Below are 20,424 nucleotides of genomic sequence, written 5' to 3' on the forward strand. Positions count from 1 at the left end.
AGATTGCTGAGCACAGGCCCATATACTGATCGGCCTCTAACAAACATCACTCATGAAGGACCTGTAATAGGTATAATATTTAACACAGTAAAGCTACTTACTGTAAGAACTTTGGGTGAAACAGACAATTATTATGATGGAAGAAACGAATTCCAAAGTGGAGCAGTGCAAGGAAGAAGTAGATACGCGAGGTGACCTGCAGTGTGGTGAGTGAGTGGTTGGGTGAATGTGGGAGTGAGATTAAATTATTGGCTCATTGAGTGTGTGGGTGATACAGACTGCCTACAACTGACACAAACTAAAACAAAATTGCCTCAAACTTATGAAACCTAAAATTGACACAAACTGCCTCAAACCGACCCAAATCGATGCAAACTGCCTACAGCTAAGACAAACTGAAACAAGACTTAATCAGACCCGAGGTGCCTCAAACTGACACAAACTGCCTCAAACTCACCACACACAGACTCAAGGTGCCTCAAACTGGTACATGTTGACACAAACTGCCTTACAAATTGTCACAAACTGCCTTAAACTGGCACACATGATTCAACGTGCCTCAAACTGACATATACTGACACAAACTGCCTTACAAATTGTCACAAACTACCTCAAACTGACACAGACTCAAGGTGCCTCAAACTGACACAAACTGTCTCACAAACTTCCTCAAACTCACACACCCAGACTCAATGTGCCTCAAACTGACACAAATTGTCTCACAAACTGCTTCAAATGACACACGCAGACTCAAGGTGCCTCAAACTGACATAAACTGACTCACATTGTCACAAACTGCCTGAAACTGACACATATAGACTCAAGGTGCCTCAAACTGCCTCAAACTGACACACAGACTCACGGTGTCTCAAACTGATGCAAACTGCCTCAAGCTGACACCAGAGGATGGGGTCCACTGGCAAGCTCCCCATGCTGTGACGAGATGCGAGAGGTTTCCTGGTCGCCTCCCGCCAAAATGGCTGCCACGTACACAACACAGACCTCGCGAGGGCCCTCAGCTCCACTGTCTCTATCACTTGCCCTCTGTCTCTGTGCACCTCGCCGGATATTTCCCTGGACGGCAGAATGTGAGTGCGCGTGGGGTGTCCTATTGGTGATTGAAACTCCTCGGGCTTCAAGACGGTCGCTTGTTGTTGCGATTGAAACGGTGTGATCTATTATTTTTTCTACCTACGTGACTTTACCGAAAGAACCAAAGAGTATGGATTCCTGAAGTCACGAAAGCCTCAAATCAAGATTGGGCTGTAGACAGTTGAGGTGCTTAATTCCATAGCTGGCCTATGTGTTTACTCAAGTAAATCTATAACCGATTATCAGTTAAACGAAGAGGTCCTACCGATGTAAGGCTGTATTTGTTTTGTTACATATTGTGCTAATTTGTATTTGGCAGAGCCTATTGTACTAACTATGGGTCTTAATGGGATATCAGGAATGTAATTATTTTTTGGTAGCCCATAAAGTCTTGGTGGTTTTGATGCCCTTGGTTTGATCAGGTATTTATCTTCCTTGGGAATTGATGACTTGATTTCCATTGTTTTACGTTCCAAGGTGCTGGTTGGGTCTCGTTTAATACCTTCATCGAGTAAATATTTTATTTTATTATCGTAGTCCTCACGGGGCATCACAACAGTTGATCAGCCCTTATCAGCAGCAAGAATTTGGATATCTTTATTTGCTCTCAATTCTCTTAAGGCCTTCTCCACAAATCTGGCTGTCACCTGATGAAGCTAGTTGTAATTACTGGCGAAACGTCGTACTCAGATTGTAAATGTTGTGGCTCTCCAAGACACCGGTGTGCTGTACTAGTGACGAATTGGCATGTTCTGTTTAGGTGACGACCCTTACTAGTTGGCTGTGTCGGGTGGTAGCGGGTTTTAATGACACATTTATATATTTACGCGATCTAACCCTAAAATCCTCTTATGGATGATATTGGTCACGAAAGCCTACGTGTTAACTGATATGTTAACTACCTCGCCTGGTATACAGGAGGTCTTGGGTTCTCTCCAGACCTTGACGCCTGCTGTATATTTGTAGTTTGCGTGTCTCTCTCCCCGTGGTCGCGTGGATTTTTCTTACGGTCTTCCGATTTTTCTCTCCACATTTAGAATCAACTTCACGCGTTTAGAGTATTTGGCTGCTATAAATGTACACATGATGTATGTTGAACATTTTTCGCACTGTAACTAGCCAAGTATGATAATAGGAGGTGCAGCGATAAGCAGTGGTAAGCCACTTCGTGGAGCTGTCATTCGTGATAGCCAGGTCGCTTCTGAAAAAGAGCTACATAGCTCAGTGGGGCATTGCCTGGTCAAATTAAAAATAAGTTTTTAGTTTTTTGTTATCGACAACAGAAGGGTGCGATTACAATTTATAGTTTGAGTCGACGTAATGTCTTGTATGTGTGAACTTCTTTCGCACCGGAGGTAGTCGGTCGTTGCTAATCGGAGGTGCGCGAGTAAAGTCGTCCCAGCTTTATATTTGTAACGCACCCGCGCCATTCGTTGTGTGCCACCCACACAAAAAAAGGAACACAGGCCTGCAGCAAATCGCACAGCACAGAGGCGAGATACACACAGTGGAGTACAACGTGACTTTTTAATGTCCATACAGAGACGCAGTGCGCCTTGTCCCACCAGCTACCCACACACACGTACGTTACCTACATCTGCGTTTCCGAGACCACAAAATCAATCGCCCTTAATGAATAGTAATTTTCCACGTCATATTTCATACTACTTGAGCATTTTTAACACGATCTCTTTCATCAAATCACACAAACACACTTGCTTAAATATGTGTGGGTGTGCGTGTGTTAGATTTTCTCCAATGTGAACTGTTTTTTTGTGAGGTCAGAGGTTGGCGACCCAGAGTGCCATCCGCATACCTGTCAACCCATACGGTTTACCCCGTATTCTTGTACATGGAAATTTAGTTTTTAGGTCTATACGGCGTACAGCTGTTTCAATAGGGCAACAAAAACTTTGTCTATTTGTTTGTGTTTCTCCCTTGTGATGGAACTTTTTAGGATGAACGTTGAGATGTATAAGAGCACGGGATGACCAATAAGGTCTGATTTGGCCTGTAATAAGGTAGGGCACTGACAAGGGGTTGACAGGTATACTGTACACTACACTACTGTACACTGACAAGGGGTTGACAGGTATACTGTACACTACACTACTATACACTGACAAGGGGTTGACAGGTATACTGTACACTACACTACTATACACTGACAAGGGGTTGACAGGTATGCATCCGTGTTGGGCCTCCGTTGTCACTTCCGTACCCCTCCGCACAATTCCGCGTCGGGGGGGGGGGGGGACGCCGCCTTGTAATTTCACGAAGCTGCTCCCACTTTCCTCCCGCTGCAGGCAATTTCCACCGTAAGGACCAGAAGTTTTATTTATTTCTCACTGATTTGCTTGTTCATCCGGGAAGGCCTACATTTAGTCTCAATGACCGTTGGGCGGGCGGGGGAGTTCTTGAAAAGTCGCATTTGTGTAGGGGGAGAGGGGGGGCGGCGATGTTGCTGCTGCTGTGTGATCCCAGCTGAGTAACTTGCAGGTAACATTTTTTCAGCATTTGGGATGTTTGGCCAATATCATTTGCTTTTAGCTATGGAGGCGGAGGGCTTGGGAATAGGAGAGCCCGAGGAAATCACTGCAGAAGAGGGGGGAGAGGTGAGAGAGAGAGGATAACACACACTACACACGGGGAGTGTGTGAACACAGGGGGAAGTTGCCTGGTGGGGGGGGGGGGGAGATGGGCGGGGGGGAGACACGGGGGGGGGGGGGAGATGGGGGGGGATCGAACTCGGGCCCTTTCTCGCTTTTGAGTTTGCGGGCGTTACAATTGCATCCACCCCTGCCACCCAAAAGAGTTGTGGGAGGCTGCGCTGCCCTGAGTCGCAGAGGTGGTCCGAAGTGGATCCCAACCAAAACCATGGGAGCTGGCTGAGTGCCTCGGATGTGAAGGACCACTGAGGTCCTGGGATTGAATCCCCGGTCTCAGCCGCCTGCAATTAAACCAGGTTGTCCAGCGGAGCGAGTGAGCTGATGGTCTCAGTCTGGTGACCAATAGCACAACAACAAACCCCATAATTGTATATGGGTCCTCGCTCGATGTTTGATAAGTTCCAGTTCTAAAGTTCAACACGTAGCCTTTCGCGACCAATATTATTCATAATAGTGGGGTTTTATTGGGTTAGATCGCGTAAACATAAACGTATTGTTAAATCCGCCACCACGGCACAGCCAATAAGTAAGGGTGGTTCAATCTTAATTTTAGAACTTTCGTGACTGCAGGAATTATTATTTGGTTCTTTCGGTTAAGTCACGTCTAAAGATAAAATTATTTAATTTATTATTTTATCTTTAGACGTGACTTAACCGAAAGAACCAAATAATAATAAGTAAGGGGGTTATCACGGAAACAGAACGTGGCCAATAGTTACTAGTTAAGCATACCGGTGTATTGGAGAGGAAACCCACTACAACAATGACATATTCTTGGGTCTTTCGGTAAAGTCACGTAAATAGGGTCAAGAAAATAACAAAAAATAAACTACGACGTTTCGGTCGCAACACAAGCGGTCGTCTTCAGGAAAGTGTAGTGTATAGTAATGTAGTGTATAGTGTAGTATCCAAATTCAGCACACCGGTGTGTTGGAGAGTAAACCCACTACAACAATTCCAATCATAGTATAGTGTATAGTAATGTAGTATATAGTGTAGTGAATAGTGTAGTATACTAGTTCAGCACACCGGTGTGTTGGAGAGTAAACCCACAATAACATTTACAATTCGAGTACTGTGATGTTTCCCCGGTAAATTACAACCAGCCTCAGTCGGCGACAGCCAGGATTGTGGAGAAATTCTCCCCCTGTTTCGGTCTAAAAATGTTTAATTTGACCATGTGACAAACTTTATTCTCATGTGGCAGAGCGGGTGGGAAAGTGCTCTCCTCCACTGTGTGTATAGCGCAGAGGTCACTTGAAGAAGTAGCTCTATGACATCCGCTTCTGTAGGCCACTGTCTTTAGACAAGTGTCCCTTGACTACTTTTGTGGGCCGTTATTTTTAGACAATGAGAAGGGATCTCAGAGGAAGCTCTGCCATATCTGCTTCTGCGGGCCATCCTCTCACACGGAGGGGGGGGGGTGGCACTGCCCTGTGACGTTTACGAATTATTCTTCGACTCATGAATACGTGACACCGATCGCAAAACTGGGATAAAAATGTGGAATTGTGCTCAATTGCACAAATTCAGCCGTGGGTTCATCCCCCAGCAGTCTCTGAAATTTAATGTGCAACGTACATAGAGTATATATATAGAGTCCTAAATATCCGATGTGAACTATTACATTGCGCACGCCATTTTTCATTGGCGATTCAGTGGATCCTGTTGGTACATTGGCAGGTCGCGGGGCAGTGCGTCATCGTATACTGGCCAAAGAAGGTCGTCCCACAGCCCAGTATCATCTTCATCAGCCAGCAGTTGATGTAATTGTCCAAGTACGGACACGGGTTCGCTGGAAATGGGGGGGGGAATGAGAGAAGATAATTTTCGTTGACGCACCACGTGCAGGAAGAACACGGTGATATACAGAATCACCGCACGGCTACCACGCCAGGTCGTGCTAAGCAAGGCCATCAATTGAAAGGCATTACCACACAACAGCAGCAGCAGCATATAACTCCACGGTGAGTCTGCGATCGGCAGGTCGCGTCTGGCCGGGGGTCAAGTGTGGGTACTCCCACAGCTTCCAAGAACGTGTTGTTTGCCATGCGTGAAAGAAAAGGCCAAGTATACCGTCCGGAGGGGGGGGGGGGCTCTTCGCTTGAGCTATCTCTAGCAGGCGGGGCGACACATTCGCCCGCAGTGGTGAGCGTGTAGTTGCAGGGCTGCGCCTGTACCTCTCGCTCTACCGTGTTTGCGTGTTTGCCGGTGACGTGGGGAAGGCACTCACTGCACAGTTTGTCGTCGCAGTCGTTGGGGCAGTCCTGGCAGGACGGGCCCTCGTCGTACGGCTTTGTGAGCCGGTTGTTCCAGTTGCCACTGTGTGGCACAAAGATAAAAAAAAAAGACAAAGGTCCCCCGTGTAGCCTTAACGGACTGTGGGGGCAAGTGCTGTTAGCAAGTAGCGCCTATGAAGGCCGGCACGGCACACGAGAGGATGGGTGGCCAGCACCAAGCCCGACCGCCTTTGTCTCCCCAATGGCCATGTTTACACACCGCACCCAGGTAGTTATTTGAGGCCGAGTCGACCTAGGGTAGGCCCAGGACCGGTTCAGATAATCGTCACTGGTTTTGGCCGTGAGCGGGAATCGAACTCGTGTCGCCGGGCTCGTAGCGGAGCACGCTAACCGCTACACTACCGCTCCCCGCTGTGTGGCACACACACACACGCCTTACTCTGTTATTATTATTTGTATTGTAGCAGCAGCAGCAGCAGCAATAATACTGAGTTGTGTTTAGTAGACGCTGCCCTGATTTACGCTGGAGGGTAATCGGCATCCCGGAAAAACGACCCGCGTGGCTTGTCATGTCGACGCGTTTGTAAGGGTGCGCCCCCAGTGGCAGCTGTCCCCGTGCGACGCGAGGTGAGTCGGCCACCTTGCCTCTTGCAGTGGTAATTCGTGTCGCGAGAAATGGGGGGGGGTGATGGCTGCTGTGTGATTCCCAATTGAGTAATTTTCAGACCACGACGCCGGCACGCAGTGGCCCTATTTGTATCGAATTACGTCGGAGGGATCTACGGAATGGTTTACGTGGAGCAGACGTTGCTGTACGTAGCCTTTATGAGGGTGAACACACCTGCAGTAATAGCCGAAATCTTGACACCTGCTGCTGTATATTTGGTGTTTGTGAGTCTCTCTCTCTCCCCGTGGTCGCGTGGATTTTTTTCTCCGGGTCGTCCGGTTTTTCTCTCCACATTGAGAAATATGCATTGGGATTATTTAGATTATTTTGGAGCTATAAATGTCCAAATAATGGGCCACTTTGTTCAGCTATAATTTTTGGTTTCCAGGTCACTTCTGAAAAATAAGTTAATACCTTGGTGGGATGGAGAAGGTTTAGTGTTGTATTCGTTTGTGTTTGGGTGGTTTGTTTACCTTTGTTGTACTTTGCACTACGATCGTGTTTTGTACTGTTTGTTGTTATAACGTTCTGGACATCTATGAAAAAGAGCTTCATTGCTCATCGGATTCCTCCTGCAGTGTAAAGACAGATTCTGATTCTGAAACTACTGAACGTCGCATACTGGCGACGAACGCGCGATCACTGTCGCTGCACCGAGCTTTCGAAGGCTCGTCAAGAGATGTGTTGTCCTGGACCGCAGAGAGGTGAACAAACTTGCGAGTGAACCCAAAACGACGCGCACTCTTGAAGGCGCTCTCCCAGTGCGTGGCGCGACGACGTCGGCGCGTCGTGCCGAAAGGAACGCGTGCGTGGCACAACAGCCGAACGCACGTGGGAAAAACGCGCGCATGGCAGTAGCGGCAGCAGCGGCGGCAGCAGCAGCACGACCGCGAACATCCACGCAGTCGCAGTGCGTTGAATATAGAGGGCGCAGCTTACGTAGGGCGGTACTCGCAGAGGTACATGTACTTGTACGCTTTCTCCGGGCAGTAGTTGATGGCACATCCCACTTGGTAGGTGCTGTACCAAATGACCTGTAACGCACGACGGACAAGATTACGCGACGTTATTCATTCAGCTCCGAGGAAGCCGTCGTAAAACCGGGGGCAAAACACTTTGTGCGAGAGAACGGCCCACTGGGAAGTGGACATCGCAAAGCTACCTCTGAGATCCCTTCGTCGAGTGACCTCTGCTCCGCGCTGGTGGTTTCCGACACACTGCTGGGGAGCGATGCCCGTCGTGTAATGTTCAAACCGATATTCACAGTTCTCAGAGCTGGACTTCGGAGAAGTTAAGTGTCGAACCAAATTTGTTGTGATGGTGACCAGGCTGGAACCATCAACCCACTGCACTTGACAATCCAGCTGAACTATGAACTGGCATCCAGAAATTGAACCCAGCATCTTAGCAGTGCCGGCTCGGTGGTCTGACCTCTGAGCCACCCAGCCACGAACATCACAGGTACTCAACGTTGACAGTAAATTGTACTTCGTGTGGATAAATTCCAGCTCTTGAGAAATTAACGTATCGGTCTGACTATCAAGCGGCGGACATTACCGTCACATGCAGAGTGGGTGCGGGAATGTGTTCTCCACTCAGTAGAAAAAAGGTCACTTAAGGAAGTGATGCCAGAGGTAGCTCTGTGATATCCACTTCCATTGGCCATTCATCAACACAAAGGGGTGTAACTGCTGCTGTGTGAAAGATCCAAATGAAAAAATTACAGCAACGTAATGCAGTATAATAATAATTATTGTACTTGATTACCCAGTAGAGCCTCAATAAGCCTCGATACTAACTCGCTGACCCCGTGCCCCTGACAGGACATCTGTGAAAAAGAGCTTCATAGCTCGTCGGATTCCTCCCTCCAGTCTAAATGTAGATTTCTGATTCTGAAGACTTTTCCGGAGGGTCCTGCCATATGTTCACAGAGGAAGGCCGATGTTGCTCTGCGTGTGATCCCAATTGAGTAGTTTGCAGGTAAAAAACAATAGTTTTCAGCTTGGCAATATTTGGCAAATAGCAGTTTCCGTTGTGCGTGTTGTCGTTCTAGCGCTGCGCTACAAACACGGCAACCCGAGTTCGATTCCCGCTCATGGCCAACACCAGTGACGATTACCTGAATCGGTTCTGGGCCTCTCCTAGGTTGACTCAGCCTCAAATGAGTACCTGGTGCGGTATGTAAACATCGCCACTGATGAGACAAAGGCGGTCGGCTGTGGTGCTGGCTACCCGCCCCCTCGCGTGCCATGCCGGCCTTTATAGGTGCTCGCTAACAGCACTTGCCACAAACAGTCTGTTAAGGCTAAACGGGGGATCTTTATTTGAGCTCTGTAGGGAGGAAACCCACGCAGAACCGGGCGGGAGAGAGCATACAGACTCCACGTAGAGAGGCACCCGAGTCAGGAATCCAACCCATGCATATATTGCTGTAAGGCGCAAGCATTGCCACTTCGCTATCACCAGCCTGCCAGCACCAACGAAATAAACAACACCAAAAAAAAACAACGTATTTTAATTATTTTTGTCAGGTCCGCCTGCCGCGGGTTTACCTGCGTGTAATGTCCCACTATTCCAGGGTTCCGCAGCCCCTTCCCGTAGTCGAATCCTGGATTGTTGACCTCGTCGACCCATACCTTGATTGCCTCGTCCCACGGATAAAGTGTATTGGAAAATAGTATGTTCTCACCGGACGGTATATCTGTGTAAACACAACATCATCATCATCATCATCGCCACCATCATCATCATCCGTGGTGTATATCCGTGGCTGGAGGACTCCAAGCTGTTTCGCCCTCGTCCCCACGATGACTGCGATGCGCAACGATCCCGCGTCGCAACCTCGGCGAGCGAGACAATTTCGTCGCTCAATTTTTTCCCGCGGTGAACGTTCCTCTCGGACACGCTCTGCTCCCTTGGCTCCAGCCGCTGTTAGTCTGCGTCGCTGTTAGTCTTCGTCGCTGTTAGTCTGCGTCGCTGTTAGTGTGCGTCGCTGTTAGTCTAACACTTCCTGCACACAATCCCACTCGCTTTCCTTTTTCGGTTTGTTTCACTCTTACGTGTCTTTCATTTGTAAGTGGGAAAGGGTTGGAATAAAACACATGCCTTATGGTGTCTCTCCAATGTACACACAAAGGCGGAGACGTTGTAAATATATAAATGTGTCGTTATACCTGCCACGACCCAACGCAGCCAATTAGTAAGGTTTGTCACGTAAACAGAACATGTCAATTCGTTACGAGTACAGCACATCGGTTGTGTGTTGGAGACCCAAGCCACCATCATTTACAATCTGAGTACGACGTTTCACCAGTAATTACAACTAGCTTCAAGTCCACCTGTTTCCTATCCTCAAATAGCGGCGTAGAAGCGATGGCGTCGCTTGTGCGCTCTTTTTGCGTCGAACCGAACTCAAAGGGCATCTTCTTGGGATCGTCGTCAAGTTATTGGAGGCCACATACTCGGGGGGCGGGGGGCGCGCCCCCTTCCCCCCCGGTGGTGCGGCTGCACTCTTACCGTCGAAATCCAGCTGCTCGGTGGTCCTGTGGAAAAAGTTGCAGGTTTGGACCCATTCCAGGGCTGAAGCCTGCGCAGCTGTACTCCATTCCTGAGTGGGGGGGGGGCACAGATAGATCGTCACCGTCTTCATCACTATCGCTGCTTAATACAGATTTCTTCAAAAATTGTTTTAACACTTACATGGGACTCTCGTTTTTTAATGGACAAAGAACGGATAATACATTAACATGGTAACAAATGTACGTCAATAGCTTCAGAAAGTTAAAGAGACTCCACTTGTTCGCCATCATTGTCAACGCTGCCTCGTGTTACTGCTGCCGCCGCTGCCATTCGCTTGATTGTGTGAAAAACACCATTTAAAGATGTTATTTGCTAATTTTGCAATAAAAAAAATCGAACATTTCATCTCCGACGCTAATTTCTAACTTTGAAAAAATATATTGATGACTGCCTCTTTGTATATACACCGTGCACTATCCTTGCTATATACATGCATTTAATCTTGATTTGAATCTTTTGTGACTGCAGAAATCCATACTCTTTGTTTTTTTCGGTAAAGTCACGTAGGTATAAAATAAATCACGACGTTTCGGGCGCAGCACAAGCGTCCGTCAGCAGGTGGGAAAGCATGGCCTACTGCTGATGCAGACTGTTTTAAAGGTTTGAAATGGGTGTAGCCCAAGGGTTATAAAGGAGTGGCTTGGTCTAGTGATGTTAATGCGAGATATTAGCATGTAACTGGGTACGGAAGTGGCTATGTTAATGTGAGAGATTAGCATGATTTTAAAGTGAGAAATTAGCATGTAACTGGGTACGGAAGTAGCTATGATAATGTGAGAGATCAGCATGATGTTACAGTGAGAAATTAGCATGTAACTGGGCACGGAAGTAGCTATGAAAATGTGAGAGAATAGCATGAAATAACAGCTGACATAGGCAGGTAGGATGGAAACATCACAGTTAGTTAAGACTTTACCTGGTTAATAACGTCCTTCCAATGACTGCTCAGTTTGTAGCCATCTCGGTTGAAGTTATGTCTGTGTTTATATGTCTGGATGGCTTCATGAACAAATCTCTGAAGGTAGCCGGTAGGTTTGCAGAGTACCTCCGTCTTGGAAAAATCTATTTCGTGAGCCCACAGCGTTAAAACAATGATCGGCAACGGCCGATGTATTGGTCCTACCGTGTTTCAGATCTGCCTTACTTGTTACACTGGTAAAGAATACAGGTTTACCAAAAGATATTCCGAAATTAGCTGATCATTGTTTAAATAACACTTACTTCTTATGGAGAGGCGATTTCTTTAAACAAAGGGAAGGAGCCGCAATGGGCTCTCCTTTATCTCCTGCTATAGCCAATCTGTACATGGAGAACTTTGAAACAAGAGCACTTGCCTCGAGTACATTAAAACCATCCTTTTGGTTTAGATATGTTGATGACACTTTAGTTGTCTGGCCACATGGTAAAGATGCACTTAATGATTTTCTAAATCATCTCAATGCACAAAACCCGGCTATCACCATGGAAATGGAGGTAAATAACAGACTCCCGTTCCTAGATATTTTGCTGGGACATGGTCTTAATAGCAAAATAACACGGCGTTTACCGAAAGCAAACGCACACTGATGCCTATCTGAATGCAGATTCACATCATCACCCAGCTCAGAAATCGTCTCTTATCAAAACACTCATACATCGGGCAAAAAGAGTGTTAGATGGTGAGAGTCTAGTGAGAGAGATGAAACATGTTAAAGAAGGACTAAGACAGAATGGCTACAATAATGCTCAAATCAACAGGACACTGAAGGCCAAATCACGAACGCAAAGCAACACTGCTGAAAGCGATAAGATTGTTCAAACAATCAAAATACCATACATCTCAGGAGTAACTGACAAATTAGCCCGGGTTTTGCAAAAGCAAAACATTAAAGTAAGATTTTGTACAGTGCACAAAATTCAAAAACTGGTGTCTGGCACTAAAAACAAATTGCCTAAATTATCAACAGAAGGTGTATACCGGATTAATTGTTTATGAGGCAGACACTATATTGGACAGACGGGACGTAACATCAGCGTAAGATTAAAAGAACACCAAAGAAACATTAAATTATCTCAAATACAACTGTCGGCAGTGGCAGAGCATGCTTATAAACAAGGGCACTCAATTGGTTTTGATAACGTTGAAGTGTTGTGTAAAACTAATTATTACTGGCCAAGACTAATTAGAGAATCCATTGAAATTGAGAGAAACAGAAATAACTTCAATCGCTCTGACAGCTACAGGCTTAGTGCGGCCTGGAAGCGTATTATTAAATAAATACAATTACAATTCCTTATAAGGGAAACAAACACCAATGAATAACAATTGAATTATTACCAATCTATATAATTACAATACCCTCCCCCTCTTTGCCTCGAATCACTGCACCAGATTGAATTGAATTAAATTATTACGTCACCCTGATGCTGCTCTATTTAAGACCGGAAGCAACAGGAGAGCTTCACCATTCTTGCCCGATGAAGCTAATTCTAATTATCAGCGAAAAGTCTTACTCAAATTTAAAATGCTGTTGATTCTCTCTTCAGCACACCGGTGGGCTAAAGACGTGAATTATTTTGTCCTTTGAAAAACGTGACACATTTTTTACTATTTGGCCTTGTCGGGTGGTGGAGGGTTACGACACATTTATAAATAACGCGATCTGACCCAAAAACCTATATTATGAATAATATTGGTCGAGAAAGCTTACGTGTTAAAATGCGAATCTCTTACATTAACATAGCTAATTTCTCACATCAACATAGCTAATTTCTCACATTAACATCACAAGACCCAGCCACTTCTTTATAACCCTTGGGCTACACCCATTTCAAACCTTTTAAACAGTCTGCATCAGCAGTAGGCCATGCTTTCCCACCTGATGACGGACGCTTGTGTTGCGCCCGAAACGTCGTGATTTATTTTATTTTATTTTTATACCTACGTGACTTTACCGAAAGAACCCACGAGTATAAATGCTTTTACTTAAGACAATATCTTGGTTAATTTTTTTTTATCGTACATACAAACGGTAACATTTATCGTACATACAAATGGTAACATTTTTTTTGTAGACCCTAAAGGTTTAGAGCCTATTGTGGCCTATTGGATAATAGGGCCCTGGGTGAAACCACTGCACGGTCCTCCTGTACGTGGACACTCGCCGCTCTGGCAGCAGCGATGTTGCTCTGTGCCTTCCCCACTTAAAATATTTTGAGAGTTTACCCGACTCTCTGCCGGTGGTGATTCCGGCTTGTTTGGAACAGCTGGCCCGCTTTCTACAGCCTGATCATCTCACGTCGACGGTTCGAACGCGCCACATACAACGTGACATAATGGGCCCATGTAATAGCTTGGTTAATACAAAAGTTATATGTGTAGTAATGTAAAATGGATCACTAAGGAAATATGGGGACAGAGGTTAGCACACCGTGCAGTACCATAGTGGAGGCATGGTACCGGATGCTAGCAGAAAGAGGCAAAGGAGCCCTACCGATGGAATAGGGAATATCAGCCACTCCGCCAGCGCAGCGAGTTATTGCCGCATAATTGGTCATGAGGAAAGTGGTGAGGGCTGCTGACGAAGATCTGAGGACGAGTCACCCCCGGCTCCGGGTGAAGCACGTGATGGACTGGAGTGAGGGGTAGGGGGAACAGGTGACTGAGGGGACATGGGTAGTGTAGTCGAGAAGCTTCTGGATAGTTCCTAAGGGGGGCGTGGTTAAGGGCAGAGCCGGGCAGGTAGCATGTGCGATGTTGTCGGGAACGTTTGAGAAGGGGGGCGTGGCCGAGGGTGGAGCCAGGTCGCGCCGAGAGGGATAAAAGGGGAGCCTCGATCGCATATCGAGGCTGTCCGTGGGTGAAGTGGAACCGAGGTGCTATGTCTACGTCTTCGTCTCCGTCTTCGACATCGTGGGTCAAACAGCACGTGGCTGCTCTGATCCAATTGTAGTTATCCCATATAGGAAAGAGATAGGTCTATTATAGTCCCGTGGGTAACAAGAGTGAGGGACAGGCGTATTAGTCCCGTGTGCAACAGTGTCGTGCAAAGTGTAGAATAAATTTTGTTGTCTCCTAATAGTGTCTCTGATATGATTCACTACATATGTACAATGATAATAATTGTATCCATAAAATAGGTTTTTGGGTTAGATCGCGTAAATATATAAATGTGTCGTTAAAACCCGCCACCACTTGACACAGCCAACTAGCAAGGGTTGTCATGTAAGCAGAACATGCCAATTCGTCACTAGTACAGCACACCGGTGTGTTTGAGAGCCAAGCCACAACATTTACAAACTGAATACGACATTTCATCAGTAATTACAACTAGCTTCATCAGGCGACAGCCAGATTTGTGAAGAAGTCTTACTGTTTCATTCCTTATACAGAGGCGTAGACTTCTCCACAAATATGCCTGTCTATTTACACGATCTAACCCAAAACCTCTATTATGGATGATATTAGTTGCGAAAGCCTACGTGTTATAATAATGTAATTTGCGAGTGCAACGAAGCAATGGACCGCGATGCCGGCGCGCAATGGGTCCGACTCCCTTTCGGAGAAGGCCCACCACGGCTTGCCGTGAACTCACACCCGTGGCTCACACCCGACTCACATCCCTGACTCACACCCATGGCTCACACCCGGCCCACACCCGTGACTCACACCTGTGACTAACACCAGTGACTCATACCTGTGACTAACACCCTAAGACTCACATCTGGCCCATACGCATGACTCATACCCATTACTGACACCTGTGACTCACACCCGCCCCACACCTGTGACCTCACACCCGGTACGCGGCAACTGCTGGGGCTCACCATTCTGAGCATGTTGGCGGCGCTGGGCATGACGTTGCGCCGCACCTCGTTGTGCGTTCTCAGGATGACGTCCTGGTTGGATGCGAGCGACCCGTCGTACTCCTCCCAATTGGCCCCAGAGGCCGGCACCAGGTGGACCGCGATTACGAGGGCCAGAACCGCCAGCGCTCCACAGCAGCTCCTGCCGTGAGACGTTTTTTTGTCACTTATTTTTTTTTATGGCCACGAACGCCAGCGAAGCCACGTGAATGTTTCATCATCATCATCATCATCGTCAATCATCGTCGATCATCATCGTCAATCATCGTCGATCATCATCATCGTCGATCATCATCATCGTCGATCATCTTCAATCAGCAACAGCATCGTTACCAGCCACGATCCAGCCTCCGCTGGGTGAAGGCTTCGCGCCAAACCACCGCCGCAACCTCTCGCCAACCTGCAGATGCCGTAAACCCAGCAAAGGCGCCTCCCGATCAGCGTGGTCGGCTACATGCGGCGTGAAGGAAGTCCAACATCTCCACACGCGGACACTTCATCGGATGCGCATGCAGTGTTTTGTTATTTTTTTGCGCATTAACCGGCCAGCGGGCGTTCGACACTTCACGTGGCCTCAACGTGCACATCGCCTGGCACAAGCGTCGTGTTGACGTCACCGCCACTTAGTGGCGAATTGCTGTTGTTGTTGTGTGTTTGTGTGTGTACGTGTGTATATGTGTGTGAGGAGAGGTAGTTTAGCGGTTAGCACGCTGCTGCGCTCCGAACGTGGCGACCCGGGATCGATTCCCGCTCAAGGCCAACAACAGTGATGATTATCTAAACCGGTCTTGGGCCTCCCCTAGGTCAATTCAGCCTAAACTGAATACCTGGTATGGTGCGTAAAAACATTGCCACTACGGAGACAAAGGCGACCGGCCGTGGTGCTGGTCACCCACCCCCTCGTGTGCCGTTTCGGCCTTCAAAGGCGCTCGCTAACAGCGCTTGACCCACCAGTATGTTAAGACTATACGGGGGATATTTGTCTTTATCTGTCTATTTTTTTTTATATATGAGCTCGCCACGAATCACACGCTGTATATATTAACTTTAGATCGTGAGGTTGTTACGGCTCAGCCCGCACTCCACCAGCGCGGTGAAATGCGATTAAAAGGGGGGCCCCTGTCTCCTTCTTCCCCCTGCATCTCGCAGCATCTCACGACTAACAAACATCCTGCAAAGAATAAGGCGCTCACCCCCATCCAAGCACTGAGCATGGCTCTCGACTCCGCGTCACTTCGAAATCCGATGTGAACGGGGCGCGATTTGGTTCGTCGGTGTTTACGGTCGCATCTGGTTGCGATACCGCGGCAAATGTAGAATTCGCGTTTGCCCGATGCTGCGCGCGATCGAACCGATAGCGCCTCGGGAAACTGTTAAGATGGATCGATGGCTCTGTTTTGGGCGCAAGGTCGTGTCCGGTCAGCACCTTTGCAGGTGTGGCGAATCGAAGGGAGGCCCCAGAGCGCCGTGACTACGGGAGAGGCTGGTCAAGCCGTTAGACCGCCAACGTTTGTCGGTCAACCGTGCGCGTTACAAATTCCAAGTTGCTGCTGCTGTTGTTGTAAACCACGACTAAATTAGAAACTGAGCGGATGCACAGCAGCAGTTTTGTGCTCTATAGATCATTGGATTCCTCCTGCTGTCTAAATAACGATTCCGATTCTTTATTCTGACTTGAGTGCCATCCAGCATGGAGTTTGTACGTTCTCATAATGAAAGCCTACGTGTCAAACTGCGTGCGTTCTCTCTCTCCTCTCTCCATGGGTTTCCTCCGGGTTCTCCGGCTGTCCTCTGATCGCTAAAACAAACGATGCAACGGGTATTGGCCAAGCATCTCAATGCAAACAAAAAAATAACCTGCAAACTACTCAGTTTGGATCACACAGCAGCACCAGCATCGCCCCCTCCTCCCCCTACTGGAAAAGAGTCTTGAGACTCGGTGATGGTTTTGCTGGGTAAACAAGCGGAATAATAATAATTAGTAGTAGTAGTAAACAATCCGAATGATAATTAGTAGTAAACAATCCGAATGATAATTAGTAGTAAACAATCCGAATAATAATTAGTAGTGAACAATCAGAATAATAATAATTAGTAGTAAACAATCCGAATAATAATTAGTAGTAAACAATCGGAATAATAATAATTAGTAGTAAACAATCCGAATAATAATTAGTAGTAAACAATCAGAATAATAATTAGTAGTAAACCATCAGAATAATAATATAATTGGTAGTAAACAAGAAACACCCTGACGATGGCTAAGACTAACTCGCTGACCCCGTGCCCCTGACTGGACAGAAAAAGAGCTTCATAGCTCGTCGGATTCCTCCTCCTGCTGCTGCGGTCTACATCAAGATTCCGATTATTGAGTTCCCACGGTCAATCACCCGAAGCCGCGGGCGTGGCGCTCGAACGTCGGAGTTGAGATCTCGCGACGTTGCTTGACCGCTCACCGGGGGGCCATCGCTGGCAGCAATGCGATATTTGTAACTTTTCGATCTCGCGACGACGAAAGAAACACGAGTAGTTTTTTTGTTTGTTCACCCTTTCTGGCAGCGAAACGGGAGTTGCGTTAAAGATGTTCAAACACCAAATAGATGCCCTTTCTGCGTGAACCGCACCGCCCCATCGCCTTTGTCTCCCCAGTGGCGAATGTTTTACGCACTGCGCTAGTTGCTCATTCAAGGGCTGAGTCGGAGGCAGTGGAGGCCCAGGACTGGTTCAAGATGATCGCCACCGTTCTCGATCGCGAGCGACAATCGACCTCGGGTCACCGGATGTGTAGCACAAACCACTGCACCGCCGCGTCCCCACGACTCCACTCTGAGGTCGCCCACTCCGGCTACAAGTCCCGAACCAACTTTTACTTTTAGATTTGCAAAGTGGGAACTGGCAACCTTGTATCCCACAGAACACCCACGCCGTACGTTTTGCCTTCTTTTTTTCTCGCCACGAGATGAGTAACACGAAGACAGAGGCGCTGGAAACAACAGCATTGCCCCTTCGGCCAGGGTTTACCCGGGTTAGGTCAAGTCGTGCGAGGCAGGCGGAATAACATCGCACACGTCGAGATGAAATTTTACGCAACATTGTACGGATGAGTAGGGAAGGGATCCGAGTGAAAGAGCGACCACAACTTCCCTAGCCTCGTCCACCCGGGTTGCAAATGCCCTGCCGATTAGCAATGGTTGGCTACGTACGGTGCGAAAGAAGTTCAACAGACATACATAGACGCACATAGTCACTCACCCACACACTCACCCGTCCTCCGTTTAGCAACGGTTGCCTAACGTACGGCGCGAAAAAAGTCCAACGTGCACACGCCGTGGATGCGACCCCTCCCCCTACCTGACTGCGTCCATTGTCGAGGAGGAGGAGGAGGGAGGGGGTTGGTGCAGGTTCTCGATGGGAGGCAGCAGCAGCAGGAGCAGTCTTGGTGGGTCACCTCTGCGACGGATCGTGTGGGGTTCGCGGCCGCGGTGCGCGCGTTTTATAGAGGCCGCGTGCGGCGTGCGGTCGGTGATCCGTGATTGATTTCTGGGGGCCCGTAGCCAACCCCCAAAACCCAACAACAACAAAAACCCACCGCAACTTTGCAAAAAAAAGCTCAAGGAATGTGACGGGCGAAGCCCGCTCGCCCCCACCGTCCCCACCCCCGGTGTGGGGGAGGCGACCCTCGAGGCTCCAGGGAGACTGTGTGATGAACATGATCAGCTCATTTACATCGAGCGGAGATCCTTCACCCGGGGGGTATGGGGGGCGGGGTATTTACAAAACTACGGTATCCGCATTAGCATATTTGTTAGCACGAGATGTTAACTACCTCGTCTGGTATGTAGGAAATCGTGGGTTGGATCTCGACCCATGCCGCCTGCTGCTGTATATTTGGTGTTTGCGACTCTCTCTATCCCCGTGGTCGCGTGGATTTTTCTCCGGGTGCTCCTGTTTTTTCCCTCCACATTTCGAATCAATGTTTGTTTCGAGTATTTGGCTGCTATACATTTGCACATGATGACAAGTCACTTCGTTGAGTAATCATTTGTGACCAAGTCGCTTCTGAAAAAGAGCTACATAGCTCAGTGGCCTTTACCTGGTAAAAAAAAATCTATATTTTTAATTGGTTTCCCGGGTAAACAAAGGGCATTAATTATTGCTCACGGGTAGTTGAAGGCCAGCTCTTTGATCTGCACAGTGATAGAGGTCGCCAGAGAGCTTGACTTTTCAGATAATGGCCTGCAGAAGGAGAAATCACGAAACTAATTTTGAGTGAAATCCCATAAAAGTTAAATTTTAATACCTCGCATGTTCCCACTTGCCCCGCCTGCAGAGAACCATCTGTCGGTCGGCAAAGGCGCTGATGGATGCCTTCCCATTCCCAACGCTGGAAATCTGCCAAGCGAACGACGTGGGCTCGGGCTAACAATGTTTCATTGTTGCGCTCGTAACACACTCACTCACATCGTTGACCGAAGAGAGAGGACCACTCGGATGCAATGAGGAGGAGCCGCGGACGAGTGGGAAGGCAGCAGCCGGGGCACTCAGCCGGCACTACCGACAATTGCACAAAGGTCTGGGGTCCTTTACATAGTAAGATGTTTTTCAGCTGATTGAGGAGTGCTTTCCACTGGGAGGGAAAAACAACTCACAGATGCGAGAGGGCAACACGCTATCCCATACAGATGGAAAAGTCGTGGGGGGGGAGGGGCAGACACGGAAGGGGGTTCATGACATCTGTGTAGCGATCCACCAACCCTCGCTGCTGCACCCCCACAGTGCTGGTTCACGGACCACCACTGCCCATGTTGAGTGATGTCAATACAGGGGCCCACATTTGGGAGTTGCTTGCGCCCCTAAGTTCCAACAAGAACCCTGAGTTTGTGTGTGGACTTGGGTCTCCTCATCCTCGGCATCCCCGAAATGAAGCCCAAGTCCATGGGCAGGCATCTGGGCCTTTGTTGTGGAACTCTCTGGGCCTTCCCGTCTGTGGCACCCGCACTGTGGAAATCTCTGGGTTTTCGCTTCTGTGGCACCCGCCCTGCGGAATTCTCTGCCGAGGGCTGTCAGGGAGTCCGGTTTGGTGGGTTCTTCAAGTCCTTCCGCGTTTACTTTTTTTACTTGGCCACTTCTTGTCTAACCTCACCACCCCCATCGTTATTTTTGGTCAAACACCTTGACATGTTATGAAAAGCGCTATTTAAGTTGTTATTCTTATCATAGTTCTGCTACTTGTATGTGTCCCACGGACTTTAAGAGACATGTCTGAGTGTACGGAAGAGGGAGGTTGAAGTGGTGGCCATCTCTAAAAAAACAGGTGGCCATCTTAGATTTT

General features: G+C 48.0%; 1 protein-coding gene across 1 annotated transcript; it reads right to left on the reverse strand.

Annotated features, from left to right (window-relative positions):
* Nucleotides 1–4,955: 4,955 nt before the first annotated feature.
* On the reverse strand, nucleotides 4,956–18,517 carry LOC144950415 (cysteine-rich venom protein TEL1-like). Its single transcript, XM_078880527.1, has 7 exons — nucleotides 18,444–18,517; nucleotides 15,054–15,234; nucleotides 10,185–10,275; nucleotides 9,221–9,369; nucleotides 7,608–7,702; nucleotides 5,995–6,083; nucleotides 4,956–5,556 (listed from the first exon to the last, which is right to left on the reverse strand). The coding sequence occupies exons 1-7, from the start codon at nucleotides 18,455–18,457 to the stop codon at nucleotides 5,417–5,419; spliced, it is 759 nt and encodes a 252-aa protein (XP_078736653.1). The 5' UTR covers nucleotides 18,458–18,517; the 3' UTR covers nucleotides 4,956–5,416.
* Nucleotides 18,518–20,424: the final 1,907 nt, after the last annotated feature.

The sequence above is a fragment of the Lampetra fluviatilis genome, chromosome 57 (genome assembly GCF_964198595.1).
Source record: "Lampetra fluviatilis chromosome 57, kcLamFluv1.1, whole genome shotgun sequence".
Classification (NCBI taxonomy): domain Eukaryota; kingdom Metazoa; phylum Chordata; class Hyperoartia; order Petromyzontiformes; family Petromyzontidae; genus Lampetra; species Lampetra fluviatilis.

Bases quoted from the DNA above. Each gene is read 5' to 3' on its own strand.
- LOC144950415 (XM_078880527.1), bottom strand. The intron at 9,370-10,184 runs GTAAGAGTGCAG...GTGTTTACACAG, and splicing joins CGAGCAGCTGGATTTCGACG to ATATACCGTCCGGTGAGAAC. The intron at 5,557-5,994 runs GTGAGTGCCTTC...CCCCATTTCCAG, and splicing joins CTGCGACGACAAACTGTGCA to CGAACCCGTGTCCGTACTTG.